The sequence below is a fragment of the Notechis scutatus genome, chromosome 1 (genome assembly GCF_049901735.1).
Source record: "Notechis scutatus isolate UNSWTSFEM ecotype Mainland chromosome 1, rNotScu1.2, whole genome shotgun sequence".
Lineage (NCBI taxonomy): Eukaryota > Metazoa > Chordata > Lepidosauria > Squamata > Elapidae > Notechis > Notechis scutatus.
In genome coordinates, this window is record NC_142009.1 from 242,809,013 (window position 1) to 242,829,876 (window position 20,864).

Here is a 20,864-nt window from a genome sequence, read left to right on the forward strand (position 1 = left end):
CAACTATTAATTATTCAATAAAATGTGTTTAAAAGTTAATGGTTTGGGTTGAAGAGTTCTGAATGTGCTAAATATTCAAAGCTATGTCAATATTAGCTTTCATCCATAGCTTGTTTTTTTTTAAGTATAATCCTGAGAGATTTCAGAATCCTCTTACCCCTGTTTAAAGAAATACTTTGAATCACTTTTTTCTTTCTTGTTATCATTCTGTGCGCACTTTTCTTTTTTCTTTGCCCTTTTATCTATTTTTTTCCTTTTTTCTCTCCTCCCTCTGCCATCTGCCATCCTTTCTCTCATCTCATTTCTCATACTTCATCCTTCAACTCTCAAATAAAAGAAGCTTTAAAAGTGGCCAATGCCAGGTGAGAAATTGTCTCAGATAAAAAGGATTTTTTTAAAGCTACCAGGAAATCTGTTAACAGTAAGAAATTTAAAAAGATATCATTCCCTCTTTGTAGTTAGTCCCCTTATATTATATTTCCAGCTGTAATAAATGGTTCATTTCATTACAAATGATGAAACAGGACTGACGTCTTCAGCAAGGAGTTTATGCCGTTGTATGTGCCAATGGGAAAATCATAATTAGAGAAGACTGCAATTTTCATTTATTTATTTATTTATTTCTCACCTTTATTATTATACGAATAACTCAGGGTGGTGAGCATATCCAACACACCTTCCTTCTATTTTTCCCCACAACAACAACCCTGTGAGGTGAATTGACTGAGAAAGAGGGACTGGCCCAAAGTCACCCAACTGACTTTCATAGTTAAGACAGGACTAGAACTCACCGTCTCCCACTTTCTAGCCTGGTATCTTAAGAGCTAGACCAAACTATTAAACAGTTTAGACTGTTTTCACACTGTAAACAAACCTTGGAAGATAGGGACAAGGATAAGACCTGCTTTCAAATCTTAGATTATCTAATTCTCTCTTAATAGCCAAAACTCTCAGTCCCAGTGCAGGGAAGAAAACTTAAGTGCTGAAGCTAACCAACAAAATGGTAAGAGAGAGCAAAGAGTCACAGACTGATTATAAGGAAAGCACGGTTTTGTTTTGTTTTCTGGAATAGAAGGGTTACCTGAAAAAGAAACAATTTTAATTTCTTCAATTGATCCATTAGTTGTAAAAAAAAAAAATCATACTAAATTTATACATAGCTTTTCTGAGACAGGAACTAAGACATCAAGTGTGATGGAGCTCACACAAAAAAGCTCTAAATTAAATCTGGTGCCAGTATTCATCATCCTGTTACTGATTATGGCTAGTTTTGATTTCCCCACCCCCAACCCCCAAGAAAACTGGTTGGCTGATACCACTTGCTGTGTGGGTGTTATTGTTTCATTAAGACTCCCGATAAATTTCAGATGGCCATTTTTTGCCCAATGGGTCTGATGTGTGTGTGGCTAAATTGTGGCTAAATTGATCCACGATTGCTACTATTTCAGCTTTTGTATTATTATTTGTATTATTCAGATTTATTCAGAAGCCTAAAAGGAGGGATAATGATAATGCTACAGCTGGGTCTGGGTGACATAATGAGCCATGATGTAGATGAGTAAACCACCTATATTACTGAGGTATCATAGTATGTCTAACTACAAGGCAGTTTAGCATCTCAAAATAATTTTCATAAGCAATAGCAATAGCACTTAAACTTATATACTGCTTCCCAGTGTTTTACAGCCCCTCTCTACAGAGTCAGCAAGTTGCCCCCAACAATGTTGGTCCTCATTTTACCCACATCGGAAGGATGGAAGGCTGAGGAAACCTTGAGCGGGTCAGGATTGAACTTCTGGCAGTCGGCAGAATTAGCTTGCAACATTGCATTTTAACTACTGTGCAACCAAGGCTCTTTCATAAGACTCTAACTCTTCCTTCAAGCCAGATTTCTAGTAATATCATGGGGATAGGCCTGTAGTTTTCTTGACAATAAGAAATGGTTTGGCATTTCTAAGATTTCTTAATAGAGTAGAGTAGAGTAGAGTAGGATAGGATAGGATAGGATAGGACAGGATAGGACAGGATAGGACAGAATAGAATAGAATAGAATAGAATAGAATAGAATAGAATAGAATAGAATAGAATAGAATAGAATAGAATAGAATAGAATAGAATCTGGAAGGGGACCTTGGAGTCTAGTCCAGCCCCTGACCCTAGACCATTTCAGACAAGTGGCTGTCCAGTCTCTTCTTAAAAACCTCCAGTGATGAAACGCCCCAATTTCCAAAGACAAGCTGTTCCACAGGTTAACTGTCCTCATTGTTAAGAAGTTTCTCCTTGATTTCAGGTTGCTTCTTTCCTTGATTAATTCCCATGCATTGTTTCTTGTCCTGCCCTCTGGTGCTTTGGAAAATAATTTGATCTTTGTGGCAGCCCATCAAATACTGCTATCATGTCTCCCCTAATTCTTCTTTTCTCGAGACTAGCCAAACCCAAATCCTGCAACCACATCTCTCCCCAATTCATGCAAAACTTTTCAGAAACCCTGCACTTTCACATGTTCTACTGCCACCATTTAAATGAAATTACTTTCAGATATGAGTCATCCACTTCCGCTGTGCACCTTAAAAGTTGAAATTTTATTGCCTGGCTTTTTCCTTTAAAAAGGAAACATTTCCTTCAAGTCACCGTTTTTCAACCCAATTCAGCCTTGGAAAAAAAGACCCGTTACCATGTGTACCAACACGAACAGAGAAAACGGAGAAGGGCTCAACAAGACGCTGCCGTCTGTTGATCTCTAGCCACGGGAACTAAAGCGAAGTTAGAGCGCTTGGAAGAAAAAGGAAATCAGGACAAATGAGGAGGTGAACGAGGGAAACGCCTCCTTTCCCTCTTGACCTTCCTTGACGTCCGCCCGCCTTTCTCACGGTGCTATGCCGCGCTCTCTAGCGGTAGTCCAGAGTTTTGCTCCTTGATCTCTCCTCCAGGACCCGGAGGAAACCGCATCCGCAGTGGGCGCTCCAAGAGACAGGTTAGGCGAAGCAAAGCGCCTCGGGAAGGTCGCTCTCCCTTTGTCATGGAAAGGAAGCTGGCCCGGGAATTCAGGCACAAGGTGAGCGGGAAGCGCTCGGAGCGCCACGCCAAACGATCCCCGGGGCGCTGCGGGACGTGTCCGGTTTTTCCATGGTTTGGCCATGCGCGGGGTGGGAGCGGCAGCGGCGGCGGCGGCGGCTGACGGAGCAAAGAGAAAGAGACATTTTGCTGGGACTCTGGACTCTTGGTATCGATTAACTCGGGCTTGGCCGAGAGGTCTGAGGAGAAGGGGGGAGATGGAAACTTTATTTCAGCAGAACGGGGGGGTGACTCTCCAGTTTGGGGAATTGGGGTTCAGTTGTTTCGACAGAAGGGAGGAGAGAGGAGAAACCCTTTGCTCGTGCCGCGGGTTGCTTTGCGAAATCCACGCGTGCAGCCCAACCTGGGGATCCCCTTTGAATACACCTCTCGAAGTAGGGAGGGGAACTAGTTCAGGCAGTGTCAAGTTGAGGAAATGAGTTTACGGGGGGGGCATCCTTATTTTAAAAAGCGTGCCTCTTACCTTCGCTCAAAAGGAACAGACTTCAAACACCTTTTCTTTCTTTTCTTTTCTTTTCTTTTTCTTTTCTTTTCTTTCTTTTTGCCTTTCCTTCTCCTTGTAGCACGTCTTTGCCGGCGCGCAAAAGACTCGCAAAGCCTATTTGCATTATACATTTTATTTTGTATTCTCGTAGAAGAATAAGAAAAGGAGTGACAATCATGGCAAGTTAACGCAACGTGCCATAAGACGTGTCTCACCTTTTCATAAACATTCTTTGAATACATTTTTTTAAAAGCCCGTGTGGGTGAAAGACAAAATTCTGTTTATTCATTGGTCTTTTTCAAATATAGTATGTGATTTCTTTAGTGGGAGAATGGTGGAAGGCAGAAGGGATGACTAATTGAAATTTCCAGTTTTGTTCACTCGTAATGTATGTTTGCTACTTCTAAGAGCCCCCCCAAAAAGGAATTTTTCTAGTTTCAGATGCAGCTGTCCTTCTTTTGCAGTGTACAAATCATGAATATTATTCAAAACAGCTCCACTGTAAAAGTGCTAACTTTACATTTCTTTTTCCTCTTAAAAAGATTGTGGTTGCAGTCTAGAATAGGGGTATGGAAGTTGCATTGGCTGAAGGATCACACCATGCTCTGTGTGGTATGCTAGGGGCCAAACTCTCCCTAAGTAAGTAGGGCTAAAGTCCATTGGGGAGGCTCATGAATGTTGCATAGTGAAATGGATGCCAAAAAGAGTTTGTATGGCATTAGCAGATCTTTTGTTTTGTCCTTTAAGCCAGGGGTCCCCAACCACCGGTCCACGGACTGGTACCGGTCCGTGGAACAAATCCTACCGGCCGTTGGTTTGCTGGGCGCTGCCATCTTGTTTTGATGAAAAAGTGCTTCCGGTGAGCTTTTCCGGGTAGAAAGCTCACCGGAAGCACTTTTTCATCAAAACAAGATGGCGGCGCCATGCCTCGTGAGCTTTTCTGGGTAGAAAGCCATTTCTACCCGGAAAAGCTCACTGAAGCGCTGCGCCGCCATCTTATTTTGATGAAAAAGTGCTTCTGGTGAGCTCACTGGAAGCACTTTTTCATCAAAACAAGATGGCGGTGCCCAGCTGATGCTGCACCGAGCCGCGGCGCCCAGCTGATGCCGGGACCGGGTCGCGGCATAAAAAAGGTTGGGGACCACTGCTTTAAGCTACCAAATTCCAACACTGGGGAGGAAAAAAATGGGGGACTGTAATTTTTGGCCCCCTTTATTTTTCAGACAGAACACATACAACCACTAAGCCAGAGTTTTCCCAAAGTTGGCAACTTTAAGATGTCCATGTATCATAAAATTCCTAAGTTGGAAAAACACTGCTCCAAGCCATATTCAGTACTTCTTTCATCTAGAAAACGTTCAGGAGATATCCATGCTATGATTTTAAGTCATTCTTGTTTATTTTAAAATACAAGTTGTATGGCTTAATTACTTTTCATGGATTTCCTCCTTTTCCTATGCATAAAATATATCTAGAGAGGAAAATCAAAATAAATCTTTCAGCGAACTTGGTTACAGTAAAAAGTATTTAGGATTGCTCCTCGTATACAACAAAACATTTCTCCATCATTTGTCTTTTATACCTAAGAATTAAATTATCCAATATAGCAAAAAAAAAAAGGTAAAGAAATCCCTGTGGATTTTACTCTGCTAGTCATTGCTGACTATAGAGGATGGTGTTCATCTCTGTTTCAAGGCCATTGAGCCAACCCTGTCCAAAGATATTTCCACAGTCATGTAGCCAGAATGATGATAGATAGTTATCTTCCCACTGTAGTGGTACCTATTTATCTAGTCGCATTTGCATGCTTTTGAACTGCTAAGTTGGCAGGAGCTGGGGCGAGGATGGCAGCTCACCCTGTTGCATGGCACTTGGATCTCGATCCTGCATCTTAATTGCTGAGCATCTCAATTCAATATCTTAACCACTGAGCCATCATGCCCCCCATCCAGTTTAGTATTACTACACTGTTTTGTACTGTATTACACTACACTATGGTATGCTACTACACTATATATCCAGTATAGTATTAGGCCAAATTTTCAGAGTTCCTTGAAGTAGAAAATGGTAAGATGCTTTGTGCAGCTCTTTACCAAAGATACCAGTTAATTACTATTATGTCTGTATCTCAGAGCTATTAACATTTAGCTGTGGAGCAACAGATACATTTCAACCATGTGCGTAAATATATTTATGATCATGTACTTTGTACTTGTGACCTTTTGTGCTGATAATACTCATACATCACTGAAATGTAATTTGCTTATTTAAACTTCTTGTATGAACACAGTCTATATCTGTTCATTAGCATTAGTATTCAGGTACCTAGAACACTTGTCAGGATTAAATTTAAAAAATTAATACTTTCAGTATTTCAGTAACTGACTTTCTAAGGAAAGTTTTTATTTAAAGCAAAGAATTCAATATAAAAATTAAAAGTCTAGTATTATTCAGGCTAAATATTGTTATTACATTTCAGATTGAAATTTAGACAAATTTATTTGAAGCAATTATTTGTAATTATTTTGTGCCAATGTAGTGTCTAAGTCCATAGATGGAAAAGGTGATATGATTCCTTTTTTAAACAAACTTTATTGACTTATATGATTCTAAAGGAACAACTTTAGATTCCAAATGTGGAATTCATCATCATTATTTATGTTTTTATTTTATGTACTTTAATCTCTTAGGAAGGTAAAATGATGCAATAGGGAATGCTAATGTCTTTTGTAAATTTATGTTCTATTTACTATTGCATATTCTGAAGACATTGAATATGTTAAGATTCTTGTAAATATTTTATTAATATATAGGAATGTGTTGCCTTCATCATACTGTATGAAACACTGACAAGTGAGTCTTAATTATTTGTTTGTTCTTGGCATCCTATCAAGACAAATAATAAAAAAATATCAGTAGAGAGTAAGTATGCATTACAACCTTTTCTTTAGGTTGACATTTCTTACAATACTTTTGTATGCAATCCATTTGCTTTTTTAGAGTGCTGCTATTGTAAGTACTTATGGATATAACCACATACCTTGGGGTCTTCATGTGACCTGAACAGGTATGAATATTAATTAAGGTGTATTACACCAAAGACTGTTAGACTGCCCATTCAAGCTATGTTAATCTGGATGTGAAAGTTCTCACACAGTCTGAAGAACACCATAATCAAAACAAGGGTAATAACAACAAAAGACTGATGGAAACAGGCCTCGAATCAAAAGATGAGGTCAAATACTGGTAGTCTTTGACTTATGACCATAATTGCACCCCAAATTCTAATTGCTAAGCAAGACCGTTGCTGAGTGAATTTTATACCCCATTTGACAACCTTTTTGCCATAGTTGTTAAGTGAATTACTGCAGTTTTAAGTGAATAATGAGGTCATTAAGCACATCTGGCTTTCCCCATTGACTTTGCTTTTCAGAAGCCAGCTGGGAAAGTGACAAATTGTGATCAAGTGATCCTAAGGCGGGACAGCTGTCATAAATACATGACAGTGGCCAAGTACCCGAATTTTGATTACGTGACCATGGGGATGCTGCAGCAGTCATAAGTGTGAAAACTGGTTGTACATCATTTTTTCGGGGCCATAACTTTGAAGAGTCACTTAATGAATGGTTGTAATAGAATAGAATAGACTTCTTTATTGGCCAAGTGTGATTGGACCCACAAGGAATTTGTCTTTGGTGCATATGCTCTCAGTATACATAAAGAAAAAATAAAGATGAGGCTGTACTGAAAAACAACTGACCACATTCCGGGACACAAAACACAATGGAGTGATACTGTAACAGCTTCCATTACTGACTCATTGTGGTAATATAACCTATTGATCATTTTATCATTTTCTGTAAGGCCTTTGTATAACTAGCAGTAAGTCTAGGAGATGTGGGCATTCTTGGTGGGGGTAGGAGTATCTTTGCTCAGAGTGCCTCATTCTGTTCTGATTCTGCCAGTTTAGAAGGAATAGGAAAATGGGTGAAAGTTCAAGGTACAAGATACACAGTTGTGCTTTCTCATGGGACTTTCCAAACTTTCCCATGAGACTTTCCGTGGCTGAATGATCTCACCCTAGCAAGGTAACATCTGGGACTTTCCAAGATTGTGTGTTCTCATGCTGGTGAAGTAATCTTCTGTTGAGGTCATTGTTTTCTGAATATGCATACTGTATATTTTGCTTGTGTTTTTCTCAATAAATACTGCTACCTGAGTTCTCTCAGGGTTGGCATTTTCTCAGAGACAGTTCCCTGTGTCTCATTTCAATGTCAAACCACCATAAATGGTGACCCCGACGTGATAGCTTGGAAAGCTATACGTTTCCGCATCCTATACTCATCGTCGCGGACGTCGACTGGGCCCTCATCTTCTTCGCTGGACGAAGATAGATTCTTTTCGTGAGTATGGGGGAGATCTCTCGAAGGCTCAGAAAGAGCACATCAGGGAATTGAGAGGGATCATTGGGAATAGTTTTGGGTTTGGAATTGGCAGTAGGGGTTGTGCTGTAGGAAAGAAAGAAATTGAGGACTTACTACAGTATGTTTGGAAAAATATTAAGTCATATCCGGAGGGAGGTAGTATTAAAGTAGAGTCCTGGAAAAAGATAGGGAAATTTTTGCACGAGGAACCTCGTGCCCTTCTTCAATTTTGTTAACCTGGAGAGTGATTATGGATGCATTAGCTACTTATGAACAACCGCTCCTATCACCCCCGAAGAAGGTTTGCCGCTTTACCATGCGGTACGTTTGTTGCCGCCGACGGCACCTCCAGATAAATCTGGGGAACTGTCTGGCGCTAGAAATACTTTGTCAGAGGATAAGAGTTTACCTTTAAGGGTTCAGGTGGATGCAGTTACTGCAGCTATTCAAGAAGCAAAGAATAGAGGGGAATTATCAGGAGATGATTTGGTGGAGTTTGGAGTAGAAGTTCAACTTAATCCAGTAGAAATTGTCATGGATGCTGCATTAAATCCGCAGCGGGAGTGGAAGCCTTTACAGCTCAGAATTTTGAGGGAAGTTAAGCAAGCAGCAAAAGAATATGGTGTTAGAACGCCATATACTCAGGCATTGTTAGAAGCAGTTGGTTATGGAAATAAAATGATTCCGGCTGACTGGAAAGCTCTGTTGAATATGATTTTAACTCCAGCTCAATATTTGGTGTTAGATCAGAAATGGAGACAGCTGGCAGTCCAGAGGGGAACAGCAAATGTTACCCCAGATCAGCTTTATGGAGCTGGTAATTTTACAACAGTGGAACAACAGAGAGATGGTATGCCTGAGGAAGGGTTCATTCTTCTCCCACAAATAATTTTTCAAGCCATAGGGTCTCTCCCTGACGGCGAAGGTGGTGAGAAGACCTTTACTAACATCAAACAAGGGAACAATGAACCCTATGAAAATTTCATTAGCAGACTGAAATTGGCTATTGAAAGACAAATTGATAATCAATTCGCCCAGAAAGAGTTGCTTTTTAAGTTAGCAGTAGAACAAGCTAACACAGATTGCAAAAAGATTTTAAATCCACTGGTAGCAAGTGGGGAGCGAGAAATCGCAGATTTGATTAATGCATGTAGAAAGGTAGGGAGTCAGTCTTTTAACATGGAAACTTTAGCTCTGGCTTTACAAACAGGACATGCTCAAAAGGGGAATTGTTTCAATTGTGGGAAGCTTGGACATTTTAAAGCACAATGTCGGGCTCCTGGAGGAGGTCAAAGTCAGCAGAATAAGAGATCAATGGGACAGGGTGTTCGTCCTAAATCAGTGTGCCCAAAATGTAAGAAAGGATACCATTGGGCATATCAGATGCTCCTACAGTTTTTACTGATGGAGGGAAAGTTTTTGGTGCTTGTGTTTGGAAAGATAAATCTGGAATTTGGCATACAAAAGTGACTTCAGAGCAGAAGTCTGCCCAGCAGGCAGAACTTGCTGCTGTAGTTTTGGCTTTTCAAAATTTTCACAATCAGGATTTTAATTTAATAGTGGATTCATTGTATGTGTATAATTTGTTACCCTTTGTAGCAGGTTCTTATTTGTCTCCTGGAATATCACCTGATATTTTAAGATTGCTTTTGTTGTTACAAGGATGTTTGGAGCAGCGTGTGAATGTGTGTTTTGTTGCTCATATTCGTAGTCATAGTAATTTGCCTGGAATTTTATCACAAGGTAATGCCAAAGCTGACAGTGCTGTAACTTCAGTTCTCACTGTCCAGCCATGGGATAGTCATAGTTATTTTCATCAAAACGCTAAAGCATTGGCACAGCAATTTAAACTTACTACTGCAGAAGCTGCTGCCATAATTCAACAATGTCCAACTTGTTCAAAGCAGGGCACGAATATCCCTATGGGAGTTAACCCCAGAGGGTTGAAACCTTCAATGATTTGGCAAATGGATGTTACTCAATATCCATCATTTGCGCCCTGGAAGTATATACATGTGACTGTGGATACTTACTCAAGACCATGTTGACTGAATTGAATAGAAAGGAGGGAAGCTCCTGGGGCTTCCGGCGATTCAAGATCAATTAAATCTAGCTTTATATACTTTAAATTTTTAAATTTGTCTGGTAACCCCTGAGCGCGGCCAGCAGGCATTTTTCTTCTTCTTCTACAGATGCGGTGAGACCTCGGGTGTTGGTGCGGTTCCTTCCGGATCCGGCATGGGTTCCTGCTGAGCTGATAACGTGGGGACGTGGTTATGCAGCAGTTGAACATCTTGGTCAAATTCGTTGGGTTCCTGGTCGGTGTGTTCGACCTGATCATTCGCAGGCACCTGTGAAGGAAGTTTCGGAGGAGCAGGATGGCGCATCTGTGGTTCCTGATCCTGTTGATTCTGCCTAATCTGTCCTGGGCTGCTCGGGTGCGGAGAGAGCAGCGACAGCATGTTCAGCGTGCTGGAGATTTGGGCGATGATTTGTGGACAGATAATAATTACATTAAAGATTTGCGCACAACTGCCAAAAACTTGAACATCACCAATTGTTGGTTGTGTATGCACCTTCCTGGGAGAGTGGGAGAAGGACTGACTCTACATGGCGTTCCATTTAATCGGGTCTACTTTGCAGACCGGAAAGCATAACATTTCATATGCCATGAACTTCACAGTCAAGGTGAAGACTGCATTGCAGTCTCCAGCACATTTATGTTTCCAAAACATTACAAACTCACAATTCTTGGGGAATCATAGTGTCTGCAATTACACTATTAAATGGACAAATGGTTCAGAGAACAACATAACTTGGGTAAATGGGAAAAATGAGTCTGACGCATTTGGCCAGTATCAATATCTAGACATGAAACAGCTGATGCAAGCGGCAAGTCAAAAAGGTTATGTACAGCTGGAAGGGTTTTGGTTTTTATGTGGACTGTGGGCATATCGACAAATCCCTGCAAATTGGTCAGGGACATGTACTTTGGGGTTTGTCATTCCGGTTATCTATAAGTTAGATACATTACCTCCTGAGGTTCGGATCCGAAATCGTCGGGAATTGGATTCGGGTCTAACCATGGGAGGTAATCTATGGACACAAATTTCTCGAGGTCTTATCCCACCTTTGGGAATTGCTATGAACTATAGAGATATTCATATTTTAAATAATTTTACTGTTGCTATGTTTAATGATACTATAAAGAATATTAAGATGATTAATGTAGAAATGTCTGAAATTGTACAGTCACTTTGCAAAATCGATATGCTTTAGATATTATGTTAGCTGCTCAAGGAGGAGTTTGTGCTTTAATTCATTCACATTGTTGTGTTTTTATACATAATTATGAGCCAAACATTACAAAAACTGTTCAGGACATGGAATATCGTATTGCTCAGCATCAATCTGGAGCCGATGGGTTTAATGCATCATTCTGGGACAGTCTGTGGTCCTGGCTTCCTGATGGATCATGGTTTCGCTCCTTATTGCAAGGGGTTGTTATTATTATTGCTATATGTATCTTATTATGTTGTTTTATTCAATGTATTCCTAATCTATTACAAATGTGTACCTCAGTCTTCCGGCATGAGGGATCAGGTCATGAGGGAACTGTGTACTATGCCACTAAAACACCCCTATCTTTGAATAAATAAAAAAGGAGGGAATGTGGTAATATAACCTATTGATCATTTTATCATTTTCTGTAAGGCCTTTGTATAACTAGCAGTAAGTCTAGGAGATGTGGGCATTCTTGGTGGGGGTAGGAGTATCTTTGCTCAGAGTGCCTCATTCTGTTCTGATTCTGCCAGTTTAGAAGGAATAGGAAAATGGGTGAAAGTTCAAGGTACAAGATACACAGTTGTGCTTTCTCATGGGACTTTCCAAACTTTCCCATGAGACTTTCCGTGGCTGAATGATCTCACCCTAGCAAGGTAACATCTGGGACTTTCCAAGATTGTGTGTTCTCATGCTGGTGAAGTAATCTTCTGTTGAGGTCATTGTTTTCTGAATATGCATACTGTATATTTTGCTTGTGTTTTTCTCAATAAATACTGCTACCTGAGTTCTCTCAGGGTTGGCATTTTTCTCAGAGACAGTTCCCTGTGTCTCATTTCAATGTCAAACCACCATACTCATGCTGTGATTTTAACATAAAGCAATTTAGTATCTTCTTCTCTTAAGTGGCTTTAAATTATATTATAACCACTTAACTCTAAGCAAAATTCACAAATAATTCACTTTTAACAGAAATGAGTAGACCGTGGAAATTCCCGGTTTCAGAAAAATACCCAGAGAAGCAAGCCATTCTGTCAGGTTTTTATTTATTTATTTTAGAAACAGTTAGTAGAGTGGAATTCTTGCAACCTGACATGAGGTGAATTGAACCTGCTGTTTCAGAGAGTGAAGAAAGGATAACTATTTAACAGCAAGCTCAGACACAATATCAAAGCGGGGTGGAATAATTTACTTGATTGCACATCTTCAGGAAGATGGTTGCATTCAGAGAAGCCGGTGAATAGCTGGTTTCGGCCCAGTCCTTCATAGTGGCATTTGCTATCATGGGCTACGTTAGTGAATGGCCTAAACGGTTTTTGAAAATATTTATGCAGATATTTAGTCAATATCAGGTAAGGGAATCAGATACTGTAATGGCTTCGGGATTAATGGCAGAGGGAAAATCTTCAGCATTTCCTATTTATGAACAGAATTATAATGGAATTTTTCATTTTTCAGGTTGACCTCTTAATTGATAATGAAGCAGAGAAAGATTATCTGTATGATGTGCTGCGGATGTACCACCAGTAAGTCTTTTGTGTTATAGTTACTGCTTTTATTTTTGTGGTGTCTTTGCACATGGCTGGAGATAAGAGGGGGGAAATCCCTCTATTTTAACTCATAGTAAGCTAGTAAAATCTTAAAAGTATTTAATAAGAACATCAAACACCTCCTTGAACAATTGCTTTATTAACTAAAAGGAAAATGATAATTTGGGAAAAATATAATCCATTTGTTAACTTATTTGTTAAACTATTGTATATAGTTTTTAGTAGATCTAAATGTATTGAATTTATGCATTTACAATGAAGTCACCAGTATATTTCGATAAAAATTGTGGGTCTGTAAAAACATTCAAAGACATTATAATATGAGCTCATGTGCTCAGAACTAATTTAATTGGATCTATGGAATGGTGTTTTGAAGTAGCAGATATATATGGACATGGAAATGCAGCAGTATGAGAAGGATTTCAAATAGTGTGAGCATTGACATCAAAGGCATTAAATGAAAAATATAAAATGATTATGCTGATGATGTTTAAATGTATACATATACATACATATGCAAACAATAATTTTATCCTTAAAGTGTCATATAACTTAAATAATAGTGCCGCAGATCTACTTCAGCAAGAAAATACGTATTCCATTTTTGCTCTGTTTCTTTGTTTTCTCAACACAAATAAGATACAATTATAGTTTCATTTTCTACTCATTAATAATTGAAATAGATGTGAGCTCATTTTGTTTTGCATAGAATAAGTGGAAATATTTCTCAGAATTCAAAGGTGAGTGAAGTTTACAGTTTATTTTGTACAATCTCAGCAGAATGATATTTGGCTGTTTTCTTTGTGATTTTTCTCCAAAGATATAGTTTGGCATGGTTTTGGCTACTAATTCATTTTGATTTCCCCTGAGACTGCTTAATTGTTTCTCCATTCATAAAGGCTGGTCTGCAGCTGTTTAGAGAAGAGAGAATTCTGATGAGTTAATTGTTTAAAATGTGGGAGGAAGGTACAAACATCTTTTCGTAGCTCAATCCTTATCCACCCTATACTGGGAAATATTATTGATAATTAAATAAATATATACTATCACAAAAGGTGGGAGAGAATTCACTCTTTCTGCAAGAAGCTGTACTTTGCTTCCTACAGAGAAATTTCAGTATTTTTAACTCCTTTGACAATGTTAGTCCCCATTGATTTTTGCTTCTATCCTTATCCTATTTGGTTCTTCCCAAAGGGCGTCTCTTTGCCAAGGCTTTTAAAGCTAATACTTTTTATTTTATTATGTGGATCAGGATTGGATCTATATTGGATTCTGTCTTAATGTATGCTTTACATAAGGGATACTTAAAGACATAATACCAAGGCAAATGAAACTTAGATTCCTACCCCATGATGGACTCTAATCCTCAAAAATATATAATATAATATAATTGTACCATCATGCATTGTACATACATTTTACATAGATGAATAGGCAGTACAGAATAAATTTAACCTTTCCAAACCTGGTTAAGACTATGCCTTTAAGGATTTCCAGCTGTCATGATCAGAATATCCCTTCCAGAAAATTTGGTAAATATCTTTCTAGTTTAACCATATAATTACATAAGTGATTGGATCCAAAGAAAGTTGCTTGCATTTATTTTGCATTGAAATAAATGAAATTTAAATTACACATTACTTTCTTTCTTATTTACCAAAATAAAAAAAAAAAATAAACGACCCAAAAAATAAAACCAAAAAATAAAAAAAAAAAAAAAAAAAAGAAAATCTATTCAATAAACCAAAAAAAACCAAAAAAAACCAACCCCAAAAAAAAAAAAAAAAAAAAAAAAAAAAAAAACAAAAACCCACCCCCCACACCAAAAAAAAAAAAAAAAACAAAACCCCCAAAAAAACAAAAAAAAACCCCCCCCCCCCCCCCCCCCCCCCCCCCCCCCCCCCCCCCCCCCCCCCCCCCCCCCCCCCCCCCCCCCCCCCCCCCCCCCCCCCCCCCCCACCCCACCCCCCCCCCCCCCCCCCCCCCCCCCCCCTCCCCCCCCCCCCCACCCCTCCCCCCCCCCCCCCCCCCCCCCCCTTTTTCTTACATTACTTTCCATTTTACTTAGTTTTCACTAGTCATATATACACAGATACACACATACCCTATATATACTCTGTGTGTGTGTGTGTGTGTGTGTGTGTGTGTGTGTGTGTGTATATATATCATAACAAAAAATGGCTGCCAAGCCTGACATACAAGATTAAAAAGAACTCAATAAACAAGCCTGAGGATGGCAGATGAGATTCTGCTGAAATGTCGCCATAATAAAAGCACAAATATTAAGACATGGGAAAATACCCGAAGAAACCTATATACCATATATATACTATATATATATATATATATATATATATATATATATATATATATATGTATGTATGTATGTATGTATGTATGTATGTATGTATGTATGTAGGTCTACATACCTGTACCCGTGAAAATCTACGAAAACATTATATATATATATATATATATATATATATATATATATATATATATATATATATACACACACACACACACACACACACAATATTATACATATAGCTATTCTGCTAGTCCTCTTTGAGTGTACCATACAATAAATAAATACATTTCTCTTTGAGTAAGCAGTTGTGCAAGGTGCAGAAAAGTAAAAAGTGCTAACTGCTAAACAAAAAAGACATGAGATATGGAAACAGAAATACACAGTAGTTAAATTTTACAGCAATGCCGTTCGTAGTACTTCTCTATACCATGCTAGTTTTGTAAATCATCCATGTTTCCACTGACCAATTCAATCAGATCTATTTCATTTCATATAACATATCTATTTTTGTTTGTTTGTTTCATTTGTTAATTCTTACCATTCACTCTACTTATAATTTAAAACTTGATATTCCGCATACCATAGTTGTTATAAGATGAACTGATAGATGGTAGATTCTGCAGCTCATCAGTAACTTGATCACTTAAGGCTTTCCTATTTTTTTTAATAAAATAGAAAAGGTATATATTAGGTTATTAGCCAATACCACATTCTGTGCTAAATACATTATCAGTAGATTTATTTTATACCTTTTCATGATTTCATTCTATAGATCCAAAAATCAGAAGAAGTATGGTAGCCCTTTTTCCAAGTAACAAATGTTATTAAAAGTAGTAATCACCTACTTTGACATTTTGTCATGTGTTATAAGTGCATGGGGGAGCTCTTTATTAAGACAGACTAACACAAGTTTCCCAAATTCTGTAGATCAATGAATCTTCCAGTGCTGGTTGGTGATCTGAAGTATGTAATCAATGAACCAAGTCGACTACCATTGTTTGAGGCCATTTGCCCTCTTATCCCATTAAAACACCAAGTGGAATATGATCAGTTGACACCTAAACGAACAAGGTAAGGTTGAACAATATCTTTGGCTATTGGAAAAAAGCATATAAAAGCTAATTCTTACATAAAAACTCAGAGCACACTGTATATGGTCATTCTGAACAGTGTTCTGTATAACTTCATTCACCATCAAAGCATGCTTTTCAAATAACAATTTTTTTTGTTATAAAGTATAGAACCACTAAGAGGACCTTTCCTTCTTCTCTTTTCCTGATCATAAAATAGGATGACAGATTTTAGCTGCCTCTTCCCCCTGCTAACCATTTACTTCACAAAAGATTGCAAAATATCATCAGATTAAACTCTACCAAAATCCAAACTCAGGCTGAAATCCTTATCACTAAGCTCCTATTTTGAAAAACTCATTAACAGCTCAACAAGGAGTTTCCCTCCTTCAAATCTATTCCTGCTCCTATAGAAAACCCAGTTAAATGAATGTGTTTTGTCTTTAGAGATCTGGTGAAGAGTAATGACTAGACCACATTGGGAAATGTGTGTGTGTTTTTAAATATCATCCAATAATGAAATCAATAGCCAAATATGAATCAACACGAAGAAGAAAGTATTTTGCAATATATATGTTTGCTAAGTAAAAATTTTCTGTAGCAGCACAAGAGCTGAAACAGTTGTTGATAACTTTCTGTATCCTTGCCACAAATTAATGAGATTGGACTAGCATAGGAGCTCCCAAAAATAATAAAATAAAATAAATTGAAAGCCTGAATAATGAAATTTGAGTCATATATCTCATACTCTTTAAAAGCCTAAAACCTACAATTACAAAGAAAAAATAGATGTGTTTGATTTTTAGGAACTTTTATGTTGCCACTGTTAATTATTTGAGTTGCCAAACTGTTATTACAACTTTCACAGGAAACTGAAAGAAGTGAGATTAGATCGTCTGCATCCTGAAGGCCTTGGAATAAGTGTGCGAGGAGGTGCTGAATTTGCTTGTGGCCTGTTTATTTCACAGCTAATAAAAGGAGGACAAGCAGACAATGTTGGACTTCAGGTGAGGAAAAAATATATATAACTAATAGTCTTGCAGGTACCTAACCAAAATGCATTTTAGAAAGAAAAAATCCTTATCAGAAGAAAAAATTGTAAAGATTGTAACAAATTGGAAGAGATCACTCTACATACCAATAAAAAAGAATGCATACTAAACAAATTGGGCACTACCATGCAATATCTTTGATTTCACATTGTGGCAAAATAAGATTAATGGTTATCCAACACAGATTAGAGCCCCATGTGGAAAAGATGTGGAAAAGATGTCAGATATTCAAATCTGAGTTTAGTAAAGGCCAAGGAACAAGAGACAATATTGCTTATGCTAAATAATTGAGAAAGCCAAACAGTATCAAAAAGAAGTCAATATGTACTTCAATGATTATAAAAGGGCCTTTGATTATGTTAATAAAGTTAAACCAGCAGATACAAAAGTTACCATTTGTATTTGCAACTTTATATCTTTATATACACAAAGAGGAAAGGAGAAGTACACCCAAATGTTGTTTATAACATGAAAGCAACCGCTTATAAACTTACACACATTTATGTTATGAATAGTTTAAAAAACCATGAATATTATATATTATAAACTAACTCAAGAAAAGGCCAAAAGAACAAAAAAATCCATGTTTAAAAAGAAAGCATATGAACAAATATTAAATTTTCCTTGTATTATAATCAAAAATTTCTAGAAATCTGTTAGAAATCTGCAGCAAACAGACTCTGTTGATATGTGATTTTAAGTATTAACATAAACTGTGTTCATAATAATCTCACAGGGACATCTCTGAAACTTTCTGAAAACAAGTAAATAAGAGAAGTTGACAGGAGGCCCATTGTTCTAAATTGCTGTCTCATGATAATGCCAAATGCTTCTGAAATTTCATCCATCTGCATTATTTCATTAAATCTCCACACATTTTCTAAGCTGGAAAAAATGTGGTCTGAGAAAAGTAATGAGTAGTCAAGATATCAGTTTCTTCTCCTTTTTTCCATACTATTTTGATTCCTCTTATGAGAAATTAAAAGTTTTCTATACCGCAAAAACTATCCGCCTATATATTTGTAAATGAGGAACATTTCTAGCTCTGACCTATTTTCCTGTGATGTCTTCATTTTTTTTTTTCCTGAATGGATATTGTTTAGCCTTTTCATGTCATTCACCTTTTCAAAATTCTTCTAGCTATTCTCCTGGATACAGATATCTTTGAGGATGTTGTGGGCTAAAAAGAGCTGGAAGTTATTATGGATAATAGAAGTACAGCAAAATGAGAAAATGGAAAATTTGAAACCACCACAGTTCTGCTTCCTATAGTCCAGCTAGTAAAGAGACTGTTTTCAAAAGTCAAAACAAAGCATTTTCTGTTTAATACTTTTCTTTTTAGCCCCATAGTTCTTTAGTGATAAAACAAACAGCTTAATACATGCTGAAAATACAAGACATAAAATGTTTCCTAAAAGTATTTCCTTGGACATAGAATTTTGTACATAAAGAAGGCATGTTCTACCTTATAATTCCCTTCATTCTAAAACACCTGAGAACTCAAGCTTGTTCATTGTTTCTTTTACGGTAATGATTGCAATAGCAATTTAACCATCAGCACCACCATCACCAATGTCCTTTCTTTAAAAAAGGAAACCATAGAGATTACAGTCATGAAAAAAAGTTGTCAAAGTGTGGAGTGGGAGCTTTTCAAAATTAGCTTCTGAAGGATGACCTTTAAAAGGTAGCAAAACTATTATCCAAATATAACAAGGACAGATTATTCTTAGTTTGTCTGCCTTTATTAAATGATTACATTGTTGAATCACAGGATACAGGTAGTCCTCAACTTACAACCACAATTGAGCCCAACTGTTGTTAAGTGAGACATTTGTTAAGTGAGTTTTGCCCCATTTTACGACCTTTCTTGCCACAGTTGTTAAGTGAATCTCCGCAGCTGATAAGTTAGTAACACGGTTGTTGAGTGAATCTGGCTTCCCCATTGACTTTGCTTGTCAGAAGATCACATGACCTTGGGACGTAGCAACAGTCATCAGTATGAACCAGTTGCCAAGCTTCTGAATTTTGATCACATGGTCATGGCTACAAAAGTCCTAAGTGTCAAAATTGGTCATATGTCTCTTTTTCAGTGCTGTTGGTAACTTTGAATGGTCACTAAGTTAACTGTTGTTAATTCGAGGACTACTCGTATTCATTTAGCAAGTGCAATGTCTCTTTGCTTTGCCTTATGTCATTGTAACCATGGGCTTATTTATTTATTTATTCAGTTTGATCTGAATTAATTGACGTGAATTTGGGCGGCTCACAGTTAAATTAATTAATAATAGCATCACATTTCCTCATTAGAGATTTGTGCTTAAAAGAAGAGGGGATGAGGATGGTGGGGGAAGAGGCTTAATAGCAATAAGAATCTTGCCCAGTAGATGGAGTAATCATATCATTGTAAAGTTTATGGAGCCAATTGTTCATTCCATTATTTCAGTCTGGTCCACAAATAATACTTTGAATCTAAACTAAAATATTCTATGCCCTACATAGTTGCTACCCAATTTATTCTAGCAGATCCCTTTGGGCTTAAATAACTGCATAACATGAATAAATAAGTAATCAACAAGAAGATAGGTCTTCCAAATTATTGGTCGCATAACTGTAACAGAGTTATGCCTGAGAGAATATTTAAAGAATATGAGTGAATTATACAGTAGTGAATTTGCCAAGCTATGAAGTAAGACTAAATCAAATGTTGAATTTGTAAAACATATAGTAATCTTCTGTTGATGCTTTCCTTTCTTTTTGCACTTTGTAACCTTCCCCAATTTTTAAAGGATTATATATTATTCATATTTGCACAATTACTTGTGTTTCAATTTATTTCCAAGCACAAGCATGTCAGGGTTTTATAAATAAGCAACTCTAAGTAATAGGTATTCTAGCTCTGATGTAAAAGTGTGAGGTAGATTTCGAGCTTTGAAAATTACTAGTTTTAGGCCCCATTGGTGGAAAAAATAGCTATAGTAAGACTTAAGGATGACAAGAGGTTCAGATAAGAGGGAAGAGGAACAAGTAAAATAAAAAGGGACCAATAATTGTTTCCTGAGATAAAAGTGGGCATGGGGAAATGATATTTGCAGAGTCAGGGGCAATAATACATTACATAGCATCAGGATAATTTACAAAATTACTCTGTGTAATTCATATTCCTAAGTCAGCTGCATCCCAGCTTTCGTGTGAAGTTCCATGTGATGCCCAAGATACTGAAAAGTTTTAATACAATGAATTGTATTCATGGCCAACAGTGTATCAACGCAAGTATCTTTTAACTAATGTATAGGAGAAGAGATCCCAACGTTTTACTGCATGGAATGCCAAGACAAAGGTCCACTCTTCAGAAGCTTTTTCCCAGCAGCAAGAAATTACTAGAACATACATGCTCCCATGCAATCCGTGCCTATTATGTAGTTATTCATTAACTTAAAGGGATGGGTTATGCCTGTGATAGTGAACCTATGGCACACGTGCTACAAGCGGCACACAGAGCCCTCTTTGTCGGCGTGTGAGCCATCACCCCAGCTCAGCTCCACCACGCATGTGCACGCACCTCCCACCGGTCACCTGGTCTTCAGGTCTCTGCCCTCCATGCATGGAAGGCACGGCG

General features: G+C 37.7%; 1 protein-coding gene across 1 annotated transcript in view; it reads left to right on the top strand.

Moving 5' to 3' along the window:
• Positions 1 to 2,778: 2,778 nt before the first annotated feature.
• USH1C (USH1 protein network component harmonin) overlaps positions 2,779 to 20,864 on the top strand; it is a 63,644-nt gene continuing 45,558 nt past the window's right edge. The window contains 4 exon segments of the mRNA XM_087959610.1: positions 2,779 to 3,055; positions 12,724 to 12,791; positions 16,054 to 16,197; positions 17,065 to 17,203. Of these exon segments, the coding sequence (XP_087815736.1) occupies positions 3,020 to 3,055; positions 12,724 to 12,791; positions 16,054 to 16,197; positions 17,065 to 17,203 (387 nt within the window). The 5' untranslated portion in view covers positions 2,779 to 3,019.